Source organism: Palaemon carinicauda, chromosome 4 (assembly GCF_036898095.1).
Source record: "Palaemon carinicauda isolate YSFRI2023 chromosome 4, ASM3689809v2, whole genome shotgun sequence".
Lineage (NCBI taxonomy): Eukaryota > Metazoa > Arthropoda > Malacostraca > Decapoda > Palaemonidae > Palaemon > Palaemon carinicauda.
This window is the reverse complement of record NC_090728.1, coordinates 175872786-175891895: the sequence shown is the minus strand read 5'-3', so window position 1 is coordinate 175891895 and position 19110 is coordinate 175872786. Positions and strand designations below refer to the sequence as shown.

Below are 19110 nucleotides of genomic sequence, written 5' to 3'. Positions count from 1 at the left end.
AGGAGTCACACTTGAAGTTGCAAGAACACTGGAAAAAGACAGAGAATTGATTAGTAAAGCTGCCAATATCCAAGCCAGAGAGAAAGAACATCCGTCCTCACTGACGGCTGAAATCTAAGTGCTCTGTCAGCAAGCAAGCGAGGGGGCTGTTGCCTTCCCGCTAGCGGCCAGTTGTTGACAACTTATTACAAATTTTAGCTGCCACATTCCAGCTTTGTATCATTATTAACATGAAGCCAAAACAACAATTCAACTAAAATGTATGAGAAAAAGTTTAAACTCCCTTGGATAGGTCGCGGTGTAAGGCAAATATTAAGTCTTTCACAAGAGTGTGGATGAGGCTACTCAGCCATGCTCACACCCTGTTCTTAACTACCTGGTTAACCATTTCAACGACCATTCTAGTTTCGCTGAAGTCATTCCCTATTTCAAAGGATGAAAGATTAGTATGCACATAAGCAAAAGGGATTTTTAACTACATTATGAATAATACTTTCATTGAAATATGTTATTTTTATTAATAAAATAAATTTTTGAATATACTTACCCGATAATCATGTAGCTGTCAACTCCGTTGCCCGACAGAATTCTATGGAGGGATACGCCAGCTATCACAATACTAGAAGGGGGTGTACTTACCAGCGCCACCTGTGGCCAGGTACTCAATCATTTGTTGTTTACACCTCCTCAATTATTCCTCGGTCCACTGGTTCTCTCTGGGGAGGAAAGGGAGGGTCGATTAAATCATGATTATCGGGTAAGTATATTCAAAAATTTATTTTATTAATAAAAATAACATTTTTCAATATTAAACTTACCCGATAATCATGTAGCTGATTCACACCCAGGGAGGTGGGTGAAAACCAGTGTACATGATTAAAGGATAGCTAAGTATCCCCAAATTTCATATAACAGTTATCTCAAATAACAATGAAATAATAAGTACCTGGTAAGGAAGTCGAATAGAACCGTTACTCTGCCTTTTATTTAAAGTTCGTCTTCCTTACTGAGCGCAGCGTTCCTCTTGGAGGCTGAATCAACCCAAAGGTGCCAAAGTACAAGGGGTTGCAACCCTACTAAAGGACCTCTACCAAACCTTTAACCCAGGCGCTTCTCAAGAATGAATAGACCACCCGCCAAATCCAAGGATGCGGAAGGCTTCTTAGCCTACCGTAACAACCATAAAAACAACAATAAAAGTATTCAAGAGAAAGGTTAAAAAAGGTTATGGGATTATGGGAATGTAGTGGCTGAGCCCTCACCTACTACTGCACTCGCTGCTACGAATGGTCCCAGGGTGTAGCAGTTCTCGTAAAGAGACTGGACATCTTTCAGATAAAATGATGCAAACACTGACTTGCTCCTCCAATAGGTTGCATCCATAATGCTCTGCAGAGAACGGTTTTTATTAAAGGCCAACGAAGTAGCAACAGCTCTTACTTCGTGGGTCCTTACCTTCAGCAACGCAAGGTCTTCCTCCTTTAAGTGAGAATGTGCTTCTCTGATCAGAAGCCTTATATAGTACGAAAGCCCATTCTTGGACATGGGTCTCGAGGGTTTCTTGATGGCACACCATAAGGCTTCTGACTGTCCTCGAATAGGTTTAGACCTCTTCAGATAATATTTGAGAGCTCTGACAGGGCAAAGAACTCTCTCTAGTTCGTTACCTACCATGTTGGAGAGGCTAGGTATTTCGAACGATCTAGGCCAAGGACGTGAAGGAAGTTCGTTCTTTGCTAGGAATCCAAGCTGAAAAGAACATGTAGCTGATTCGGTTGTGAAACCAATGTTCTTGCTGAAGGCATGAACCTCACTGACTCTCTTAGCTGTTGCAAGGCAAACGAGAAAAGCAGTCTTGAGGGTAAGATCCTTGAAGGAAGCTGACTGGAGAGGTTCGAACCTAGATGTCATAAGGAACCTTAAAACTACGTCCAGATTCCAGCCTGGAGTGGAAAGACGACGTTCTTTAGACGTCTCAAAAGACTTGAGAATGTCTTGAAGGTCCTTGTTGGAAGACAGGTCCAAACCCCTGTGGCGGAGGACTGAGGCCAACATGCTCCTATACCCTTTAATTGTAGAAGTTGAAAGGGATCTCTCATTCCTAAGATGAATAAGGAAGTCAGCTATTTGGATCACAGAGGTATTGGTAGAGGATATTGAATTGGCTCTACACCAGCTTCGGAAGACCTCCCACTTAGACTGGTAGACTCTACGAGTGGAAATTCTTCTAGCTCTGGCAATCGCACTGGCTGCCTCCTTCGAAAAGCCTCTAGCTCTAGCGAATCTTTCGACAGTCTGAAGGCAGTCAGTCGAAGAGCGTGGAGGTTTGGGTGCAACCTGTCTACGTGTGGTTGACGTAGAAGGTCCACTCTTAGAGGTAGAGTCCTGGGGAAGTCGACTAGCCATTGACGTACCTCTGTGTACCATTCTCTTGCAGGCCAAAGGGGAGCAACCAGCGTCAGCCGTGTCCCTTCGTGCGAGACGAATTTCTGCAGAACTTTGTTTATAATCTTGAACGGAGGGAATGCGTACAGGTCGAGATGGGACCAGTTCAGAAGGAAAGCATCTACATGAACCGCTGCAGGGTCTGGAACAGGGCAACAATAAAGCGGAAGTCTCTTGGTGATGGAGGTGGCAAACAGGTCTATGGTAGGTTGACCCCACAACGTCCAAAGTCTGTTGCACACACTCTTGTGGAGGGTCCATTCCGTGGGAATGACCTGATTCCTTCTGCTGAGGCGATCCGCTGAAACATTCATATCGCCCTGGATGAACCTCGTGACCAGAGTGAGGTTTAGACCTCTTGACCAAATGAGGAGGTCCCTTGCGATCTCGTAAAGGCTCCTCGAATGGGTCCCTCCTTGCTTGGAGATGTAAGCCAAGGCTGTGGTGTTGTCTGAATTCACCTCCACCACTTTGCCTAGCAGGAGGGACTTGAAGTTCAACAGGGCAAGATGGACTGCTAACAGTTCCTTGCAATTGATGTGGAGTAATCCTTGTTCCTTGTTCCACACTCCTGAGCATTCCCGTCCGTCCAAGGTCGCACCCCAGCCCGAGTCCGATGCATCCGAGAAGAGAAGAAGATGGGGGGTCTGGATGGCCAATGATAGACCCTCCTTGAGAAGAAGATTGTGCTTCCACCACCGGAGAGTGGTCTTCATCTCTTGGTTGATAGGGATAGAGACTGCTTCTAGAGTCGAGCCCTTGTCCCAATGAGCTGCAAGATGGAATTGAAGAGGGCGGAGGTGGAGTCTCCCCAGCTCGACAAACAGGGCCAGAGATGAGAGGGTCCCTGTGAGACTCATCCACTGTCTCACTGAGCAATTGCTCCTCTTCAGCATGCTCATGATGCACTGTAGGGCTTGGTTTATCCTGGGGGCCGATGGAAAAGCCCGAAAATCCCGACTCTGAATCTCCATTCCCAGGTACACAATGGATTGGGAGGGAATGAGTTGAGATTTCTCTAAATTGACTAATAGACCTAGGTCTCTGATTAGATCTAAAGTCCAAGAGAGGTTCTCCAGACAACGACGACTCGTGGAGGCTCTCAACAGCCAGTCGTCTAGGTAGAGGGAGGCTCTGATGTTCGATAAGTGCAGGAATTTCGCTACATTCCTCATCAGATGAGTAAAGACCATAGGAGCTGTGCTTAGGCCAAAACACAGGGCTTGGAACTGATAGACAACCTTTCCGAAAACGAATCTCAGGAAAGGTTGGGAGTCTGGATGAATGGGAACGTGAAAGTATGCATCTTTCAAGTCCAACGAGACCATCCAGTCCTCCTGTCTGACCGCTGCTAAGACCAACTTGGTCGTCTCCATTGTGAACGTCTGCTTGGTGACATACTCGTTGAGAGAGCTGACTTCCAGCACCGGTCTCCAACCTCCTGTCTTTTTGGCCACAAGAAAGAGACGGTTGTAGAAGCCCGGGGATTGATGGTCCCGGACTATAACCACTGCCTTCTTCTGCACAAGTAGCGACACCTCCTGTTGCAATGCTAGCCTCTTGTCCTCTTCTTTGTAGTTGGGAGAGAGGTTGATGGGCGATGTGGTCAGAGGCGGTTTGAGGCAGAATGGAATCCTGTAACCGTACCTCAGCCAACTGACAGACTGTGCGTCTGCACCTCTCTTCTCCCAGGCTTGCCAGAAGATCTTGAGCCTGGCACCTACTGTTGTCTGGAGAATCTGAGAGTCAGTGCTTTCCCTTGGATGTCCTGGGTCCTTTCTTAGACTTGCCCCTGTGAGAGTCTGGACGGGAGCTTCCTCGGCTGGGGGCTCTACCACGAAAGGGCGGTATGAACCTAGTGGCCGGGGTATCAGCCACTGGAGAGCGATAAGTCTTGGGGACAGAGGTGGTAACCTTAGACTTACGAGCCGATGAAGCTACAAGATCGTGCGTGTCCTTCTGTATCAGGGCAGCCGACAAGTCCTTAACTAGCTCCTCGGGAAAGAGGAACTTTGAGAGTGGAGCAAAAAGGAGCTGTGACCGCTGGCACGGTGTAATGCTGGCTGAGAGGAAGGAACACAGTTGTTCTCTTTTCTTCAACACCCCTGATACAAATAACGACGCTAGCTCACCCGATCCATCCCTGATAGCCTTATCCATGCAGGACATAATTAACATGGCAGAGTCTATGTCCGCAGGAGATGTTTTCTTGCTGAGGGCTCCCAGGCACCAGTCGAGAAAATTGAACATCTCGAAAGCTCTGAACAACCCTTTCAGAAGATGATCCAGGTCTGAGAAGGTCCAACAAACCTTCGAGCGTCTCATCGCAGTCCTCCTAGGCGAGTCCACCAGACTTGAGAAGTCAGCCTGGGCAGAGGCAGGAACTCCCAAGCCTGGTGCTTCCCCTGTGGCATACCAAACGCAACCTTTCGATGCGAGCTTCGTTGGAGGGAACATGAAGGAAGTCTTGCCCAGGTGTTGTTTAGACTGAAGCCAATCCCCTAAGATCCTTAAGGCCCTCTTGGAGGATCTAGCTAGGACAAGCTTAGTATAGCACGACTTAGCTTGTTGCACGCCTAGCGAAAACTCAGATGGAGGAGAGCGGGGAACAGCAGAGACGAAGTGGTCAGGGTAAAGCTCCCTGAGTAGAGCCAAGACCTTTCTAAAATCAACAGACAATGGAGAAGGCTTAGACTCCTCCACGTCTGATGAGGGATCAAGATGTGCCTCCTCATCATCCGACACTTCATCAGCAGAAGGTAGCGAAGCAAAAGGACCAGAATGCTGAACCGCAGAGTCAGAACGGGTAGGAACAACAGCAGAGGTTTCCTCAACTTGAGGGAAAACCTGAGGTTCAGACTGCATAGGTTGAACAACAGTCGGAGCAGAAGGCAGGTGCAAGGGTGAAGGAGGTTGACTCCTAGCAAGAGTTGCACCCAAGGAATGCACCAGCTGAACGGAGGACGGAGGCGGAGTAGTCCGTTCCTGTTCCTGAGAGATGAGTGGAGCATGAGAAGGTTGAGGCTGCGCAGAACAAGGTAAAGTTCTAGCAAGCTGAGGCTCCTGAGGCGCAAGTGCATGGTGTAGATGAGCTTGCCTAGATGAGGGTTGAACTCGGTGCAGCGCTGGTGCAGCAGACAGACTCACGGAGGGGAGAGGTTGTTGTACCCCAACCGAGAGTTGCACCACTGGTGGAGCAGCAAGGGGAGGAGGAGGAAGAGTGTAACTCTCCTGATCCCCAAGCAAAGGTTGCCTTAAAGAAGGCTGAGGCTGAACAACACTGTGAACAGCAAACTCCGAAAGTGGTGCAACATCGTACGCCTGGCAGATGGTGCTGCGACCAGGCGGAGCAGGTGCAGGCTGGGCGAGCACAGGTGCAGCGAGAACAGGTGGAGGGAGTGCAGGCAGAGCAGGTGCAGGCTGGGAGAGCACAGGCGGAGCAGGTGCAGGCTGGGCGAGCACAGGTGCAGCGAGAACAGGTGGAGGGAGTGCAGGAGGTGCAACACTCTCAGCCCGACATTCACGCATTAAGTCCGAAAGCTGAACTTGCATGGACTGAAGCAGGGTCCACTTGGGGTCGGCAGAAGCGATAAAAGACTGAGGTAAAGTCACAGTCGGGGTCTGTATAGGCAGAACCTTACTCCTCTTGGGCGGAGTACTGTCGATCGATGACAGAGGCGAGTCGGAGCTGAGCCAATGACTGCAACCTGGCTGAGCACTCGCTGACTGAACTCTACGTTTCAGCGGTCTCGAGACCTGAGACCAACGTTTCTTCCCTGCATGAAGATCAGCGGACGAGAAGACGGGCTCAATCGTCTGCAGGTGGGAGTGACGGTCTAAGGAAGACACGCCCGCAACCACCGAGGATAATTCTGTGCGCCTAACAAGGCCTGCCGAACCCTTAAGCCCTTCGACATTGCTTCTCCCCTGGGCATGGGAGCTTGCAAGAGGTCCCGGACTGGGAGGACGACTGGCTCGCACAGAAAAATCCTCACGCACCACACTGGCACCACTAGCACTTGGCACTGCACAGACACTAGCACTCGTCACAGCACTGGCACTATTTCCACCCACTGCACTCTTGACCTTCAGTTCTTTAACCTCGGCCATCAGAGACTTATGGTCACTTACCACTGATTCTACCTTGTCTCCTAAAGCCTGAATAGCACGCAAAACAGTTGACATATCAGGCGGAGGGCACACAGTAGGTTCGGGGGTAGCCACTACAGGGGTAGGAAAAGGTAGGGGATCATGAGGTGAGGAAAACATAGAAGAGTGAGAAGAACTTCTCCTAGCTCTAGTTCTCTCTAACTTGGATGAATATTTTAAAAGACGTACAAAATCCAATTCCGAAAGTCCGGCGCACTCCTCACACCGATTTTCTAATAGACAGGGCCTGTCCCTACAGTCAGAACAAGCGGTGTGAGGATCTACCGAGACCTTCGGAATACGCCTATTGCAAGACCTACATCGTCTATGGGAGGGAGCTTGCGAAACGTCAGACATCTTGTTTCAAAGAGTAAGTCAAAGGGTGATCCAAAAAACAAGCAAAAATTCATTAACCGTTAATCAGAGTTTATATAAAAGCTAACTAGCTAATATAAAAAGGATTCCAGTATGCGACAGCCGTTAATCTAAGAGAATACTTCACCAAATATCCATGAATAAACTCGAAGACCATGAGCGTATCCCAGAACGTCTAGCCGGAAGCACGACAGAGGAATAATTGAGGAGGTGTAAACAACAAATGATTGAGTACCTGGCCACAGGTGGCGCTGGTAAGTACACCCCCTTCTAGTATTGTGATAGCTGGCGTATCCCTCCATAGAATTCTGTCGGGCAACGGAGTTGACAGCTACATGATTATCGGGTAAGTTTAATATTGAAAAATATATACTGTTCTATCTTTCAGGAAACTTTCACCATTCTTATTGTCCTTACATTCATAATTTATTTATTCATTTAATACTCTGCTATCACTTCAAGCCAAAAACAATTTCCTAATTTTCTCATTGTGAAGTTTCTGGATACTATCAAACTACGCCCACTTCTCGCAATACCATTCAGTTCCATGGTGATTTTTTTGTATTCCAGATATACAGAGACTGCATTATGACTATCAGATTCAATAACAATAACACTGAGCCATACAACTAACTCAAAATCATGAAATGAATCCTTTGGCAATGGAATGTCTGACTTGCTAAAAGTTGTGGCTATACAGTACAGTACAATACACCTTAAGTCAGTTAATCAAGATGTAATCAATAAATGAACATTTTTAAAATGGAGAAAGTCACAAGCATAGTGTTTGGAAAAGACTAACATTGAGACAGGAAATTACCTTCTTGAAGATTAATCAATATAATAACAATCATTAAAATTATTCATCCATCAGTACCTTGAGACAAAGAGAGTTCAATGACCGGTCCTAGTCAGATAAGACAATGCACCCTAGGGTAGGTTAGGTAAAACATCATCTCGGGTAGAATTTAAGATGTACAGATATGTCCCTTGTGGCTTCATAAATCATCTAACTGTTCAATGCAATAGAGTAAAATTTCATTCACCTGATCTAAACTATAAGAAAATTGAATTGTTTATCAAAATTTATGCTAACATGGGATTTCTTCCACCATGCAACACCGGTAGCTCTGTCGGATATACCAATATTTTTCATTGGTGGTATTTTATTGGGCTGATGTCTAGGTCTCCTAGATTTAAAATGGGCCAACGGGAAACATAGGTTGATCTAGGGCAAACACTAGGCAAACACAATTTTTTTTTAAAACAGCTGCCATAATTCCTTGCTCAATAGCAAACCAAGCTATAAAAAATTCATTTGTTCTTTTAAAAAATTACCAAAAAAATTAATAGACATGTGAGTGATGTATAATACAATACTAAAGCAGCCTATATTTTTCTGTAAATGATTTTACTCCAACAAAGAGAGTTCCATCCAATGCACGTTCATCTATGAGTTAGACAAGGGATAGAACTTGAAAATTTAACTTAAGGAATTTAAAGTACGTTTGGGAAGATTAAGTAAAACTATTTGTAAAATAATGCTGCCACCTGCAAGGATCTTGGAGCAAAACTCTTTACCATAGCTAAATAAGTACAGCATGCTAAAAAGGTTAGGTTAGGTTAGAAATCTACAGTAGGGATACTTACTAACAAATGGAAAAGGGAAGACAAGGACACGCCTAGTTTAAAAGGAAGCTCACACCAGCCAATATACATATATATGATACAGTTTAGTTTGTAGAACGTGATCACGCTAAACTTAATTTTAGCTTACTTATAAAATCTGTATTAAAATATAGTGAGCGTAATTCCTGGGGTTCGTTAATATTTTTTATGCAAATGAAGCAACATTGCACACATATAACCCTAAGAAAAGTGTGCATGTGATGGGGATTAGCTAATTCTTCTAACATGTAAGATGGGCGTGGTTTTATTAACCTAAATATGATTATGATTTGTTCCCTACCCAACCTTTGCTTATAAATATACAATGACCAAAGGGTAAGAAGGTATGTAGGGGGGTTCCAATCTAAATTGTTCAAATATGTCATAATTTAAATCAAAGCTCCATTGTGAAGAATTACTTTAAAGTATGTAAGAGCTCCCCATGACATGGGTGTGAGTCAAGATGGAAATTATACATATACTGTATTGGAAAGGTGTCAACAATTCATAACTTGGCCTATTTTGAAAAATCAACTTATGATATTTTATATCACAATAAACAACTTTGTCTCTATACATAAATATTAGATAGGCATCAAAAAAGATATATGAATGACCCAAGAAGATTAAATACCCATGAACAGTAATTACACACAAGCTAAAACTAACATTATACAGTACAGTACTGTATACCAAATCTGTGACTGGATCTTAATAAAAATGTTATTTTCATTAGTAAAATAAATTTTTGAATATACTTACCCGATAATCATGTAGCTGTCAACTCCGTTGCCCGACAGAATTCTACGGGAGGGATACGCCAGCTATCACTATACTAGAAGGGGGTGTACTCACAAGCGCCACCTGTGGCCAGGTACTACAGTACTTGTTGTTGATGCCACCTCACTTTTTCCTCGGTCCACTGGTTCTCTATGGGGAGGAAGGGTGGGTCAATTAAATCATGATTATCGGGTAAGTATATTCAAAAATTTATTTTACTAATGAAAATAACATTTTTCAATATTAAACTTACCCGATAATCATGTAGCTGATTCACACCCAGGGGGGTGGGTGAAAAACCAGTGTACAAGACTAAAGGATAGCTAAGTATCCCGTATTTCATATAATCAGTTATCCACAATAACAATGAAATAATAAGTACCTGGTAAGGAAATCGACTTGAACCGTTACTCTGCCTTTAATAAGATCGTCTTCCTTACTGAGCGCAGCGTTCCTCTTGGAAGGCTGAATCAACTCAAAGGTGCTAAAGTATACAGGGCTGCAACCCATACTAAAGGACCTCATCACAACCTTTAACCTCGGCGCTTCTCAAGAAAGAATTGACCACCCGCCAAATCAACAAGGATGTGGAAGGCTTCTTAGCCGACCGTACAACCCATAAAAAGTATTCAAGAGAAAGGTTAAAAGGTTATGGGATTATGGGAATGTAGTGGCTGAGCCCTCGCCTACTACTGCATTCGTTGCTACGAATGGTCCCAGGGTGTAGCAGTACTCGTAAAGAGACTGGACATCTTTGAGATAGAATGATGCGAACACTGACTTGCTTCTCCAATAGGTTGCATCCATAACACTCTGCAGAGAATGGCTCTGTTTGAAGGCCACTGAAGTAGCCACAGCTCCCACTTCATGTGTCCTTACCTTCAGCAAAGCAAGGTCTTCTTCTTTCAGATGAGAATGTGTTTCTCTAATCAGAAGCCTGAATAGTAAGAAACTGAGTTCTTAGAACTTGGAAAAGAAGGTTTCTTGATAGCACACTATAAGGCTTCTGATTGTCCTTGTAAAGGTTAAGACCTTTTTAGATAGTACCTAAGAGCTCTAACTGGGCAAAGTACTCTCTCCAGTTCATTCCCCACCAAGTTGGACAGGCTTGGGATCTCGAACGACTTAGGCCAAGGACGTGAAGGAAGCTCGTTTAGCAAACACCGAGCTGCAAGGAACATGTAGCCGTTTCAGATGTGAAAACAATGATCCTGCTGAAGGCGTGGATCTCACTTACTCTTTTAGCTGTTGTCAAGCACACGAGGAAAAGAGTTTTTAATGTGAGGTCCTAAAAAGAGGCTGATTGGAGAGGTTCAAATCTTGATGACATAAGGAACCTTAGGACCACGTCTAGATTCCAGCCTGGAGTGGACAACCGACGTTCCTTTGAGGTCTCAAAAGACCTAGGGAGGTCCTGTAGATCTTTGTTGGTGGAAAGATCCAAGCCTCTGTGGCGGAAAACCGCTGCCAACATACTTCTGTAACCCTTGATCGTAGGAGCTGAAAGGGATCTTACTTTCCTTAGATATAACAGGAAGTCAGCAATCTGGGTTACAGTGGTACTGGTTGAGGAAACTGCATTGGTCTTGTACCAGCTACGGAAGACTTCCCCTTGAGACTGATAGATTCTGAGAGTGGATGTTCTCCTTGCTTTGGCAATCGCTCTGGCTGCCTCCTTCGAAAAGCCCCTAGCTCTTGAGAGTCTTTCGAAAGTCTGAAGGCAGTCAGACGAAGAGCGTGGAGGATTGGGTGTACCTTCTTTACGTGAGGTAGACTTAGAAGGTTCACTCCTAGAGGAAGAGTCCTGGGAATGTCGACCAGCCATTGCAGTACCTCTAAGAACCATTCTCTCGCGGGCCAGAGCGGAGCCAACCAACGTCAGCCGTGTCCCTTTGCGAGAGGAGAACTTCTGAAGTACCCTGTTGACAATCTTGAACGGCGGGAATGCATACAGGTCGAGATGGAACCAATCCAGCAGAAAAGCATCCACGTGAACTGCTGCTGGGTCTGGAATCGGAGAACAATACAACAGGAGTCTCTAGGTTATCGAGGTAGCGAACAGATCTATGGTTGGCTGACCCCACAGGGCCCAAAGTCTGCTGCAAACCTTCTTGAGAAGGGTCCACTCTGTGGGGATGACCTGACCCTTCCGGCTGAGGTGATCTGCCATGACATTCATACCGCCCTGAATGAACCTCGTTACCAGCGTGAGCTTTCGATCTTTAGACCAGATGAGGAGGTCCCTTGCGATCTAGAACAACTTCCACGAAAGAGTCCCTCCCTGCTTGAAGATGTAAGCCAGGGCTGTGGTGTTGTCAGAGTCCACCTCCACCACTTTGTTAAGCTGGAGGGACTTGAAGTTTATCAAGGCCAGAATAACCGCCAACAACTCCTTGCAATTGATGTGAAGTGTCCTTTGCTCCTGATTCCATGTTCCCGAGCATTCTTGTCCGTCCAAAGTCGCACCCCAGCCCGTGTCTGATGCGTCCGAGAGGAGACGGCGGTGGTGTTTCTGAACAGCCAAAGGCAGACTTCCTTGAGAAGAAAGCTGTTCTTACACCACGCGAGAGAAGACCTCCTCTCTTCGGAAACAGGAACTGAGACCGTCTCTAGCGTCATGTCCTTTATCCAGTGAGCAGCTAGATGATACTGAAGGGGGGGGAGGTGGAGTCTCCCTAACACGATGAACAGGGCCAGCGATGAAAGTGTCCCTGTTAGACTCATCCACTACCTGACTGAGCATCGGTTCCTTCTCAGCATGCTCTGGATGCATTCTAGGGCTTGGAAGATCCTTGGGGCCGACGGAAAAGCCCGAAAAGCTCGACTCTGAAGATCCATACCCAAGGAGACAATGGTCTGGGATGGGACGAGCTGAGACTCCTCAAAATTGACCAGGAGGCCCAGTTCCTTGGTCAGATCCATAGTCCATTTGAGAATCTCCAGACAGCGACGACTTGTGGGAGCTCTTAAAAGCCAATCGTCTGACGGAGCCGGACACAAGATCATGGTACTGCTGCACAGTCTGTGAACTGTCAACCATGGGGAAGCGAGGAAGTACAGTGACAACCCGAAGCTGTCTAGACTGTCTGGGTCGTACAGACAACTCCTTATCGGGTTGCTGAGGTTGCCGCACTGCGTCACAACAAGTCACTTCTGCTGGTTGTTGAACGTCTTCCCAGTGACACATTGACTCCGTAAACAAAAAATCCTCTAACAAGGACTAAGCTTGGACTGCATGTCTTGCAACACAGCTCAAGGTCTATGGGAGCAGGTGTGGTAACAGACGGGATTAGCGACTGAAGTGGAACCATTACCTTCCCTGGAAGCATGTTATGCTTAAATAAAAGTCCATAGGAGGCTACGCAGCTAAAGGCTCCTCTCCAAATGACAGAGTCCTCAAGGGAATATCAGAAGGAGGGAGAAAAGCACTTTCTCATCTACAGGGACCATATCCGAGAAAAGCTAAGTTCTCTCAGTGAGGGTTTCACTGGTGCAAAAGCAGCAGACTAGAAGGCAACGTTATGAAACTGCTTGACAGTCTAGTGAGTTGGCAACAACCAAAGATGTGTGACTGAGAAGCATGCGGTAAGGTATGCAGAGCATGTTGTATGCAGAGCATGCTGTATGCAGAGCATGCTGTATGCAGAGCATGCTGTATGTAGAGCATGCTGTAAGGTAAGCAGAGCGTGTTGCATGGCGTGTAACATTTCTCAGAAATTCCATGACCAGTGCTAGAGTGAGTAATATCGCATTACCGTTCATTGAAAGTGCACGTGCCGAGGGAATTGATTTAGACTGTTTTGTTGATGAATTTGATAGCCGGCATGATAATCGTAGAATTAAGCTACACTAAATGTACTATAATCTACTTCACCTCAGGAAAGGGAAACTCGCCCTGTTGGCAACACTGCATTACTTCATGCATGCTTGCATGGGGTTTAATATCAACATAATATTACCTTACATTCATAACTCATGATTCATTTTTGTTTAGAAGATATTTTTGCCATATTTTGCGATTTGTTAAAAATATATTGCAAGGAATACATATATATTTTCATATAAGTAATACAAATAACCTCCATTATCATAATGTTTGTGTAGGCATACATGTATATGATTACAAATGCAAGTTATGAAAGTAATGAGGTGTTATTATTGTCATTTGTTATTCCCAAGTTGAATGGGAAGAAGCTCAAGTTGAGGAAAAAATGGCAGATGCATGCGTTGAGGTGGCTGACTCATAGCATGAGGTTGCTGCCTTAAGAGTTGCGCTTGCTGTAAGGGTTGCGGATGCGCAGTAGCAGGTTCCTGAGGAACGAGTTAAGGTTCCTGAGGTGTGAGCTGCGAGAGTTGAGGTAGCGGCTGCGCAGAACGCAGTTCTTGTCTCGCGAGTTGAGGTTCCTGAGGTGCTAGCCTAAGGTGGTCGCTGCAGCGAGTGCTGAGGTGGCTGCCTCATTGATGGAAGAGGTTGTCGTACCTCAAGAGATTGTTGCCTCGCTGGTGGAACCGCAAGCGGAAGCGGAGGAAGTAAGGCATAAGACTCCTGCTCCCATTGCTGAGGTTGCCTTAAGGAAGATTAAGGTTGCTGCACAACGCTGGTAACTGGCAACTCAGAACGCGGTAAGGTAGCCTGAGGAACCTCAACTTCGTACGCCTGGCAGACTGGACTGCGGAGGCGGAGCTCTCGCAGGAGGAGGCGGAGGTTGCTGCACACCGCTGGTAACCTCAGCCTGAAACTCACGCATTAAGACCGCAAGCTGCGACTGCATGGACTGCAGCAAAGTCGTCTTGGGATCAACAGACGATAAGGTCTGTTAAGGCAAAGCCTTAATAGAAGATGAGGTCTGTAGAGGCATCGCCTTACCTCTCTTAGGAGGTGTGCAGTCACCTGATGACTGAGGAGAGTCAGAGCTAACCCAATGACTGCATCCGGGTTGTTGAACTCTAACTTCGTACGTCTGGCATAGGTCTGGACTTTACGTTTAAGAGGTCTTGAGACCTGAGACCAGCGTTTTCTCCCCGAAATTTCTTCTGCAGACGAGCAAAATAAGGGCTCAATCGTCTGCGGGTGGGAGTGACGGTCTCCGTAAGACACGCCCGCAACCACCAAGGATACTTCTGTGCGCCGATCAAGGCCTGCCGAACCCTTTTGCCCTTCGACATTGCTTCTCCCCTGGGCTTGGGAGCTTGCAAGAGGTCCCGGACTGGGAGGACGACTGGCACGCACAGAAGTACCCTCACGCACAACACTGACACACTTTGCGCTAATCACTTATCACTTTTGATTTTCTGTTTGCACTTATTTCACTGAACTCGAAACTTTAAGTGGTTTGTACCTGAAACACGCAATTCTATCCTTTCTCAAAAGTTAGTAATTGCGAAAACAGAATTACAATGTAACAGAAAAATCTAATGAAAGATAAATAATCCAGTGGCTGGAAAGAGACTAAACACTAGATCAAATAAACTACGTTTAAAATCTCTCACCGCATAAAGCTTGAGAACAAGAAAAAACTCTAGAAACGTTTACCTTCTTCCCCTAAAGAGACTAGGGAGAAGAGCAAAAACGATAACAACGTTACTCGCTTGAACGAAACGTTTATCCTCCTCTTTCTCCCTCCGTCTCTATCTCTCTCTCTCTCTCTCTCTCTTTTGACTTAGAACCTGAGAGAAGAGCCCAATCATATATATCGTTAAAACATATTATTGTTAAAGGAAAAAACTGAAATATTTCCCAATTTATTAGAATTAAAACCATTAAGTTAAGAAAGAATGAACAAAACGCTAGACACGGTTACTCTTACTGCAACGTGACACCGTGAAAATTCTCTCTCTATCGTGACGATAGAGCGCAAGTTGAACGTTCTGAACGTCAACAACTGCAGAGACAAAACAAAACGATAGTTCAACTTTGAAAACAGTACGAGACTATCAAAGAAATTCTTTCAAAAACATTAAAATAGCAAAATATGTTAACAGGTAAAACCGAAATGACGGGCTCAATGTTAATTAACTTCGGTACCAAGAAAAGACCGCCTACTATTAGGAAAGGTCGAATATAAACAAATATAAAAATTAATTTTAATAAGTTTATAATAAAAGGAAGTTAATCGAAGAGGCCTATAAAAGGCGGAGAGATATAAAATAAATCTATAACTTTTGTTAAGCAAAATTAAGAAAGAGAGTCTATACTCTCTTAGACACCAACACTTCCGTCTAAGGGAAGGGTCGGCCATTTAAAGGTGAAAGAGAGTTCATACTCTCTTCGTCACCATAATTAATCAAATTAATTCCAAAAGCTAACTAAGCTAATATAGAAGTTTCCAGTATAGCGAATAGCTGCAAATTTTAGAGAAATACTTCACCAAACCGTGAACAATACTCCAAAATCATAAGCGTATCCAAGAACGTCTTGCCGGAAGCACGACAGAGGAAAAAGTGAGGTGGCGTCAACAACAAGTACTGTAGTACCTGGCCACAGGTGGCGCTTGTGAGTACACCCCCTTCTAGTATAGTGATAGCTGGCGTATCCATCCCGTAGAATTCTGTCGGGCAACGGAGTTGACAGCTACATGATTATCGGGTAAGTTTAATATTGAAAATATACAAATCATTCCTCTTTAGATGTTTGGAGAGTTCTTTTGCCACTCTCTTAATTCAGTCTTGATGTTCTACACTCATATCAGAGCTTCTATCCTAAGTTTCAGTTAAAAGTTATGGATGGATCAGTAACCTTACGCTCAGTTTGATTTGGTATTGTTAGGTTAGAAAGGATCCTTACAGACTAATTGGTATAGGTTCATTTTCATAATTTTTTTAGCAATTACACATGACATACGAGTATTTATACAACTACTTCTCTCTATGTTTTTAATATATTCTGTTATTCTTATTAAAACTATGCAATTAAAAATAAAATTATAGAATAGTGCAATAAATGGTTTATAGAAAATAAGACTTATTTAGTGTATTTTCTGATGTTCTGAACAGTTTTGAGATTGACTTCTGATGAAAATCAATATTTTTTTTAGTTATAGTGGGTTGACTACCACACCTCAAAAGCTACGGGTTTGCACTCGATACCGTCATCAATAACCTTCAAAACACATTAAGATATACCATGTACCAGTTTAATTTTATATCTAAATTAATTTCTTTTTAAACTTTGTTGTTTCCACCACTCACCATCATCTAAACCAGTCATTGTAATAAAAACAGTTATGGCAATCAAAACATTGTAAGTAATAGTAATGAAACACAATAAAAAAAAAAAATGGAGCTTTGCTATGACAGAACTTCCAGATGCATAGAAAACATGATTTTTTCAATTCCATTTAAAAATCCCATTTTCTATGGAGTTGTTCATAGCCATATCCATCATACAAAAAAAATCCTCCTTATTAATAGTGTATTTACCTGTATATTGGTACAACAAATTAACACCAATTATCTATTTGTCTTTGTTCTGCCGTATCTAGCTTCGTTCAGGATTTAACATTAGCTCATTGTTCCAGTGTCCTGGCAAGGGTAACATATTTCACAAGACGCATCAGCCTCATGAGTCAGTATTTTGGTGTTACTTTTATCATCTAAATTACACTTGGTTAAAATGGATTTTGCTCCACTATAGCTTGCTGAATTTGCAATTTAACATCTAATTTATTCCATATTCTAGTATGCAGAACATGTTTGGCTACACCCCATGGGCTTGTATTTATATTAGTTTATAACATTTTGACTTTAATTCAGTTCAAACAGATATATGTTCCAAATTCAATCTTGCTCAACATAAGATGATAAAACAGATCAACAAAGGAGTGATTTGTAGCTTTATGCTTGTCTTGACTTTCACTTCCCATTATCAGACTACATATACCAAACACACATTTCTATGCTAACCTTTCGTTATTAACATGAATAAAATTAGAGCTTCAATTACACAGTATATTCCATTATTAAAAAGAAATAACCAAGAGGATTAGAATATAGAATGTTTGGCCTCTTATTTTGTTTGAACAAGTCAAAAGCACCACCTATCATTTTTATTCTGCGCTACCAGGTGGGAGGAGGCTCCTGTGAAAGGTGCTGAAGATGACGAAAGGAAAAACAGGAATCTTTTATTAGAACCTATAACCTTGTTAATCGATCTCTGCCGGTATCATATGGGATTCAAATTATTAGTATATGCAAAAATCTATTTAATTATGAGAGTTCCATTCTTCGAACTAAAATAGCACTTTTCTATAATAAAACTAAATAAAGGGAGCCTTTGTATAACAATGGCCATGACCTCCAACGTGCATAGAACACTACCTAACCTAACCCAACCTACAAGCAGTGTCCTTACCAACATACCAAAAAGGAATGGGGGGGGGGGGGCGAGCCACCTACGAACACCGTTAGAATGTCGTATTCTTAGCAATAGGGTTCAAAATGGGGGTTACTGGATATGGACGTTATCATACATACACTACGATTTGATTTAGGAAACTTACACAGTTATTTTTAAATACAACAATGATTGCCATTTCCTATTTCAATGTCATAAACTAGACACGACTGACTCTACAGACGATACACTCGGCTTCGACTAAGTTAGTCTAGGGTATCATGACAATACATAAGCCTGTCTGAATACCCAAAGCAAGAGCCTCGGATTAAAACATAAAACTCACACTGAAATTAAAAGATATCTTATTAATCAAATCTAAGACTAAAATGCTTACATATATAAATAATTAGACTTACAAACGAATGTCACTGTATGAGGCGCGCGTCGTCTGCCACGAAGTTTTACCATGTCATCATTTTTGTTTTTACTATAATCCAAGAGTTTTGTTTTTCACTAACCATTAATAATTAATAAAAGCCGCTCATAAAATGAATTAAAATTTTAACTTGTATAACGCAATTTCATGGATTACTTTTTATATATATCTAAACATAATAATATTGAAAATTATTTTCTGACAAGTTGGCAACATTGTTGCAAATCAACAAAGCAATTGCCCAATACTGTTCATTAACATCACCCAAAACATTAGTCACATGACAAATAAATCCAAGAAACATTAAAATTTTACCACAAGAAGATAATATGTTAAGTTTCCCCTCAAAGACAGATGAATCTTTAAAATAAAGTATGTACTTAACAAATTATTTTGAAGTTTGCGAAGGGTTGTACTATACACAACATCCAATGGGTTGTTTGACGTGTACATCGCTGATTTATAAATAACATACAGAACGTGTGGTAATCTTCCTCTTGAAGTTTATTACTAAAACGTCGTGGTTAACAAACTTGATAGTCATAGTTTTCCAAACATAAAGACAATTAATTGTGCAAGTTTAAAAAACCCTGATATATACAATTTTCCAAATATAAAGACAATTAATTTTCTAAGTTTAAATAAATTACCACGTAAAACAAGTATTCAACGCGACTGTATCTTGTAATTTCAGTAGAATTAATTGGCAATGAATGAAAGGAGTTATTTGAATTCCCTTAGGGCATCATATGATAAAATAAAAAAAAAAAAACATATGACACGTCAGCAGAAATCGCCCCTTACCCGTCATATGCCGGAAATGTTATTTTCACTATCCATGCAGCATAAAAACCTTATTGCAAGGTGTTTAGGGATTGCAGTCCCATATATTATCCTTAAGCTGATGAAAACAGAAGAAATA

General features: G+C 43.1%; 1 protein-coding gene across 2 annotated transcripts in view; it reads right to left on the bottom strand.

The window, feature by feature from the left end:
- Gmppb (GDP-mannose pyrophosphorylase B) overlaps positions 1-18595 on the bottom strand; it is a 94135-nt gene extending 75540 nt beyond the window's left edge. Inside the window, exon 1 of one of the 2 annotated variants that reach the window (XM_068372777.1) lies at positions 18574-18595. Coding sequence is in view for 1 of the 2 variants with exons in the window: in XM_068372778.1 (XP_068228879.1) it covers positions 18169-18220 (52 nt within the window). In the remaining variant the exon portion in view is untranslated. Of the gene's footprint in view, positions 1-18168; positions 18325-18573 lie in introns of those variants that run through there. The other variant, XM_068372778.1, reaches the window with a different exon arrangement.
- Positions 18596-19110: the final 515 nt, after the last annotated feature.